The 7,375-nt window shown below is 45.6% G+C and overlaps 1 protein-coding gene across 2 annotated transcripts; it reads left to right on the top strand.

Moving 5' to 3' along the window:
• The first annotated feature begins 699 nt into the window (after positions 1 to 699).
• On the top strand, positions 700 to 7,103 carry LYSMD4 (LysM domain containing 4). Of its 2 annotated transcripts, none has more exons than XM_004017714.6 (3): positions 700 to 765; positions 2,059 to 2,348; positions 4,678 to 7,103. In XM_004017714.6, the coding sequence occupies exons 2-3, from the start codon at positions 2,067 to 2,069 to the stop codon at positions 5,287 to 5,289; spliced, it is 894 nt and encodes a 297-aa protein (XP_004017763.2). In that variant the 5' UTR covers positions 700 to 765; positions 2,059 to 2,066; the 3' UTR covers positions 5,290 to 7,103. The 2 variants fall into 2 exon arrangements, with proteins under 2 accessions (XP_004017763.2, XP_042090970.1); XM_042235036.1 differs by having other exon boundaries at positions 736 to 886.
• The last annotated feature ends 272 nt before the right edge of the window (positions 7,104 to 7,375 follow it).

The raw sequence follows: 7,375 nt of genomic DNA, 5'->3' as shown, positions 1-7,375 counted from the left end.
TTCAAACTACTGCACAATTGCACTCATCTCACATGCTAGCAAAGTAATCCTCAAAATTCTCCAAGTCAGGCTTCAACAGTACATGAACCATGAACCTCCAGATGTTCAAGCTGGATTTAGAAAAGGCAGAAGAACCAGAGATCAAATTGCCAACATTCACTGTATCATGGAGAAAGCCCTCCACCATGTGATACTTGATAAATTATGTTTCTCTGGTCATTGTTTGCGCGGTTCGCGGGTTACACCGGTGGACTTTTCTTTTTTATCCTTTTGGGCGGGGCGCGGCGGAGCAAACTCCCGTGCTCAGACCAGAGAAGACCCAGGCTGCGGAGACCCCGGCTGCGGAGACCCCTCACCCTCCCACGCAGATCCCCTGGGGCTCTTTCTTGGCCGGAGGCCTCAGCTACCCTCTACTAGGTACCCGAGCTGTCGTTACATATCACAGACAGAGAGGGGGTGAGAGAGCGGAGGCTCAGCGGAGAGCTGGGAGCGACAGGAGCCAGGACCGGCCACGGGGCGCGGCACCCAGTCAGGCGGGCGTGCCGAGGTTCGGTCCAGGGGTTCTGCCTGGGCCCCGCCCCGCCGCCGGCCTCGGCCCCGCCCCTGGGATTCGCAGGTCCTGTGCCGACCTCTCCGCACTGCCGGAGCCGCCCATCACTGATTTCATTGGCTACGTCGCCGTTCCCGCCCCCAGACGCCAGGTGATTTCCGCAGCCAATCGGCAGGCGCGGCGGCGGCGGGTCTCGGTGGATCCCGGATGCTGAGGTACCGGGCCTGCTGGAGGGGGGCGATGGTCCTAATTCGGGGCCGTGGCGTCGCCCCGCTTGTAGTCTGGGTGTCCAGCTGCCACTCCTGCGACTCTGAGGTCACCCTCTTGCAGCTGGAGGTGCCGCGACCCAGACTGTCGAGGGCTGGCCGGAGGTTTCTGGGGTGGAGGTCGGAGGTCGTGCCTCTGTGGAACGTTGGGACTCCGCCGGTTTTCTTAGACAGCTCCTGTTTGGGGGTCCCCCTTCCTTTCGCGGAAGGAGCTCCGAGGGAAGCGGAGGCCCCGGGGCTTCTTGCAGGCACTGAGCTCCGACGGGAAGGTCCGCTCGAGCTCCGGCCGCCGCGGGTGACCCTCGGAAATCCGGAGAGCCGCCTCTTACCTCCCTCCCCGCGAGCCGGCGGGGGCTCCGAGTGCGGGGAGGGGGCTGGGGCCAGGGAGGGGTCGCTCCGCGGCCCCGCTGTTCCTAGGGGGCCGCATCCCTTCTGGTTCCCAAGAAACCCAGTGCCAACTGTTGCAGGCTGTCGTTCCCGGTTTTGAGATTTCATTTCTGGAAGTTCATTCGAGCCACTTGGAGAGCGAAAAGGCTGTATTGTGGCTTCTGCACTTGTCTGGCAGTGAAAATAAAAACCAGACTTGGGAAGGTTCTGAAGGCCAAGGGAGCTGTGAGAAACCGGACGAATTCCTTAGTTTGACAGAAATCTTCCCCTTAACTTGCCTCACTTGTTACATAATTCAAGCAGTTTCAAGATCAGAGTATTTAGTCTCATAATTCTTCTAAGCAAATATTCTTAGTCTTGACCTTAAGTAAAACTACTTTGGAATGCTTGAAGAGTTGAGCAAGAATTTTTTTGTAAGAGTTTCTGAGTTTAAGAGTCTTAGTGCAAGGACGGAAGTTGGGAGCAGTCCTTACCTCTCGTCAGTGATCCCAGCTGCTGCTTTATTACTCCAGGACCAAAAAGAGAAGTTATTTCTGTACATCTGTGGGTTCTGGGGAGACATAGCAATGGATGAGGAATAAAGGGAGAAGAAAGGGGAGTCTTGTTTTTTGCTCAAAAATATGTAATTAAGAAAAAATGTATTTATTTGCCTATCTCTCCCTTCATCTCAGCCAGCATAAATACGTTTGAATATTTTTTGTGCACAAAATACTCAACACATGTCATGAGTATGTGTTGAGTATTTATTTTAGGGAAAGAAGTCATCTCTAACAAGAAGAAGACATTTATCTTCATTGTAGTCCCAGAGGAATGAATATGTCTTGTGTGAAATTAACCTTGGGGTTTGGTTTTCAGTTAAGGAAATGAGGCAGAAGGAGGTGATAACCAAGACCTTCCAAGGCCCAGCTGTGGTCTGTAGGACTCCGACCAGCCACGTTTACATGTTTGAGAATGGTGTTGAGGACTCCGAGGACTCCTCTGAGGAAGAGTCCCACCGAATGGCCCTGCGGCCCCGGGGCAAGGAGGGCCAGAAGAAGGGTGCCCACCACTCTCACCGGCCAGGAGCAGGGGACGTGGTGCTGCTGCAGCGGGAGCTGGCCCAGGGGGACAGCCTCAACAAGCTCGCTCTTCAGTATGGCTGCAAAGTAAGAAACCCCACAGGAGAAGGCACCACCTGCCCCTTGGCCCTGTGTTAAGAGGAACAGAGGCACTCACTGAAGGTTGGGGACCCTTCCTACCTCTTCCTGACCCCCAGAAGTGGGTGGGAGAAGCCGGTTCTAGAGTAAAGGACACTCCTATCTAGCTAGAGATGGAGGGCAGGTGGAATGACCTGTTCATCACAGAGAGAGGGAATTAGGAGTTTCAGGTGATGGGACAGTTCCCTCTCTGCCCAGTACTTCTGGTCTTCCTTGTCCTTCCAAACTGAAATTCTGAAACCTTTTGTCTTTTGAGTACATTTTATTTAACGCATAATGGGCCAGAGATGCCAGGCAGAGTTTATCCAAGATTTCTTTGGTGTGCTTGCCTTTTTTTTTTTTTTTTGCTACTTTTCTGTTTTTAAACATTCCTTGCTAATTGTAGCTTATTTGATTGGTAAATTTTTGCCTTCTCTCTTTCAGAACTGCATGATCTATCCTTTGTATGCTGTGTACCTATATAACCCTGTTTCTCTCTTTAATTATGTTTTTAGCACTCAGAGTGATTAACAATGGCAAAGTAAGTAGGAGGGTATTTATTGAATTGTTGCATTTTCTCCTAGATTCAAACTATTTCATTTTGCTAGCACTGTGCTGCTATTTTCTATGGCTCTCTCCAAGGCTGTATAAGCTACTTGTTTAAAAAATCCTTTTATCCTTGAAGGGTCTCTCATTTATCTAGCAGGGATCAAATGACTCAACATGTTGTGTGGGACTGTTGTTTCCCATGGTATTAAACTGGTCTCCAGGGACACATGCAAGCCTGCTCAGTTGCTAAGTCATGTCCAGTTCTTTGTGACCCTGTGGACTGTCGCCATGTAGACTCCTCTGTCCATGGGATTCTCCAGGCAAGAGTACTAGAGTGGGTTGCCATTTCCTACTCCAGAGATCTTCCTGACCCAGGGATCGAACCTGTATCTCCTGCATTGGCAGGCGGATTCTTTACCACTGAGACACCTGGAAAGCCCCTTGGGACTAATAATTGTCTCTAAATCGTACTGAGATTTTTATTTGATCCTAATAATCAGCTTCTGTAGGCATACTAAATGGTTTATAGAGCAAGGGCTAAAAATTGAGTCCTTTCCTACAAAGACCTGAATAGACGCAGTGGGCTTCTTGAAATGCTGATGTTTAACAAAACCAAAAGAACTATATAATTTATCTAATAAGTGATCAGTTTTCCTATTTGAAGTAAATAAGTTTGATGTTAGCTTATTAGGATCAAAGACAAAAATATCTCAAGAACCTTAAGTTACATGATGTACCCCAATACAATTAAATGGTAAAAGCAATTGCTAAATAATTAAAATAATGAAGATGATTGATTTGAATGAAGTCTGTTGACTATATTTACATTCTAGTTTAAATGGACTTAGGAGTTAAAACCTTAGAATCTATCTCTGATGCTTTTGGTAAGTTTTCAAACAATCACTTGAGGGAGGATCTGTCTTTGACTTACATTTCCCCCTGCTTTTTAAATCTTGAAGTTTGAGTTTGTTATGACTTTGTCATAAACTTTGTTGTGAGTCTTTAAAACTCAGGTCATGTTCCTTTCTCAAGTCATAATATTGAAATGGAAGGTGTCAGTCTGTAGTTTCCAACTTGATGCGTACTCTGTGCATGTTTCTAGTTATAGAAAGTGTTTTGAAAGCCTCAAACTGAATTAACTCTAGGTTGCTTTTATTTTAAAAATAAGTTTATAGGCCATATAGTACATCTGGAAAGGAAAACGTAGTAGAATCATGAGAGCACACCTTTCAAGAAGTTGTTACATATGAACTAGGTCCTAGTGTCGGTAGAGCTGGCTAAGGCTTTGTGTTTGCTGAATGCTGATATCTACTGCAGCTACTAAATTAAATTCTGATGCAGGAGAGAAGTCAGCCAGACAGGGGCACTGTTGCCTAAAAAGTTAAATGCAGAAAGGGCTACAGCCTTCTTTTACCATGAAGTGTTTCACCTTAAGGCTTTTTATTGAAGGCACACTTTAGACAAATAAACAATAAATTCTTTTCCAAAACGGATCTTGAGTTGCTCCAATTTGTAAGTCTGTACAAAAATTTGATGAGTAAGCTGTACATTAAGACTGAGTTAAAGCCAAAAAACAGTTATTCAGCCTGAACTCAATTTTGTGTATAGTTAAACAGTTTTCCAGTGTTCGTCAGATTCTTAAGTGATGTGGGTGTGGACCATCACCCAGGAAGGTTAGGTGCCATTTTTTGGATATTAGTTTTAAACAGCTTTATATATTTTGTGATGTTTGTCTTCATGGCTTTCCTAGGTTGCTGATATCAAGAAAGTCAACAACTTCATCAGAGAACAAGACTTCTATGCTTTAAAATCTATTAAGATTCCAGTGAAAAACCATGGCATCCTAACAGAGACCCGCAAAGAACTTAGACCCCTCCTGAACTCATCCTCAGAGACCAGAGTGACCTTCGAGGAACAGCCAGACCCAGACAGAGCAGCTGTCAATGCCAGCACCTCATCTAGCTCACTGATGGATTTCTTTAAGGGCATTGATCAGAATATTGAACATGCAGTTCAGTCAGAAATCTTTTTGAGTGAAAGTTACTCCATAGAGACCTCCAGTCAGCCACTGCTTCCTGCTCCTCCAAAGATACCGACATATGGTGCAGACTGTGGAATTCAGTGGTGGAATGCTGTTTTTATCATGCTTCTAATTGGAGTTGTTTTACCAGTGTTTTATTTGGTTTATTTTAAAATACAAGCTACTAGTGAGACCCCTAGTATCTTGAATACAACTGCTATTCCTAATGGCTCCATGGCAGGAAGTGCAGTTCCAGGGCAAGCCCCGAGATTAGCAATTCCAATGCCAACCATCCCCTCTTCAGACAGCCAGTTCAGTCAGACCACCCATGGGGGGAACTAGCTCTTGTTTCTAAGGAATCAGGCCAACTTTAGCACTTGGGCTTCTGCTGATGTTGGCCATATCTTAGCATGCTGCTTTTTTTTTTTTTTTTTTTTTTTCCTGTGACATATGGACAGATATCAGAAGTTACCATCATGTTCTCAGTCACATTCATCATGGGGAGTGGACTCACCCAAGCTTGTGGGAGCCAAAACATCAGCATTCTCAGCCTCTTACATCCAGAGAAGAGCGACAGGAGAGACCTTTACACATGGCAAATGCTGCTCCTTGAAGGCATTTAGTGGACTGGACTTGTGTGTCTTCACAATAGCACTATAGGCCCTCAAGTTGGACATGCTTGGAGGGAGATGAATGGCCTTGGTGGATGGACCTGCGTATGGGAGACCCTGGTGTCAGCTTTGTTTGTGTGTTGCTTTGTCCCCTGCCTACTGTGGAGGGATGACTGGCTCTGAAAAATGATGTTTTGTATCTCCCCAGCAAAGACGGTGTGCAATAATGAGATGCCACCCTGTTTCAGTGCGTGATACATTACAGTTGTAACAAGCCCTGCTTCACATTTACACCCAGGTAGCTTTTTTTATGTCATATCTAGAATTTTGAAAGCCCTAAATCGAAACTGCTGTAATATTGAGTAAATAGCAGTTCTGTTCCTCATAATTTTAGAGCTCCTTAATCTGACACACAGGCACATTTTAAGCTTTTCGTGGTGTAGCCAGCACTTGCTGGCCAGAACATTTGAAGGCCATAGCCCAGTTTCACCTGAGGACCTTTTCCATAGTGATTGCTAACTGGATTCCCCAAGTCAGCATCCTTGGAAGGAGCTCTTTCTGATCTGTGTTGAGTGGGGTAGGTATAGGGAGAAAGATGAGTGCCTTATCACCCAGGTCCCAACACATGACATTTCTAAAGCTGAGCAGTCACCAGCCCAGTATCTGCTGGCCCCAGTATGCTCCTGGCAAAGTGGTGCAGGGAAAATGGATGTACTTGCTCTGCTTCCTTGATCCCGTTCTTAGGACTTCTAGAGTTGTACAACAGGATTAGGACTCAGTCACCTTTCTTTGGGTGAATACAATGTAGCTTATTGATGTTAAAATACCAAACACTTAATGTAGAGCCTAGAGGTGACTCTTGCTGTGGAAGACCATAAAAAGAGATGCTTGAGGTTTGCCCATCTTCTTCTCTTACAAGGCAACAGTGGTGTTAAGTTTGGAAGCTCGTGGAGGGCCTGGTTGGCCTCTGAGGCCTTGCTGTTGTAGCAAGCGTGATTGGGGTGAGGGTAGGAGCCTGCCTCGGTCCTATGGAGGAGTGGAGATTGGCCAGGGTGGCTGAGCCTTGGACAGGTCTGCCTCCAGGGAGAAAAACATGATGCTCAAATGCTGAGCTTTGGGCAGATTTAAGGCATTTGACACCTTTGGCCTAGAGATCAGTTTAAAAGAGCTTATGTAAGAAAAGGGGAATGTTGTGGATGAGTACTTGAGATGGGTTTTCAGTTTCCCCTCTCAGTCATGTGAAAAACTGTTTTGTCCTAGGTTCAATTAGCAGATTTAAATCATAAAACTAAATGTTTTCTTCAAAGTCAAACTGGTCTTAAAGTGAACTTGTGAATCAGTGCTACAGGAAATGTTTTGATCATATAAATGCCTTTCTAGTCAAATGTTTGTGTGCTGTGCCCAAGGACCACAAGTTTCTCTAGCATTTTGTCACCATTAATTTCAAAAGGCAGGATGCAGACTCATGAGAAAATGACTTTTGCCAGGCAAAGAAATGTATACTTTTTTCAAATGGAATAAAATAATTTCTTCTGTGAAGGAAAATTGATTCCTCCCTTTTAATTTGGGAATTGGTAATTCAGAATTATAAGATGTGGGATGATGCTGGAGAAAATGGAGTTGTCTGTGTCCAAGAGGTGAGGCCTGCCCAAGGTTTACACCCATGGTTACCCCAATAGGTGAAGAACAAGTGTTAACAAACACAGTCTCACTGATTGGCCACATGACATGCTTTAAAATTGTTTTAGGTATACATAGGAGATGGGGAAATAGTGTCAGACTTTATTTTTTTGGGCTCCAAAATCACTGCAGATGGT

The sequence above is a fragment of the Ovis aries genome, chromosome 18, assembly GCF_016772045.2.
Source record: "Ovis aries strain OAR_USU_Benz2616 breed Rambouillet chromosome 18, ARS-UI_Ramb_v3.0, whole genome shotgun sequence".
Lineage (NCBI taxonomy): Eukaryota > Metazoa > Chordata > Mammalia > Artiodactyla > Bovidae > Ovis > Ovis aries.
Note: the sequence above shows the minus strand (reverse complement) of the source record. Positions and strands in the feature narration are given on the sequence as shown.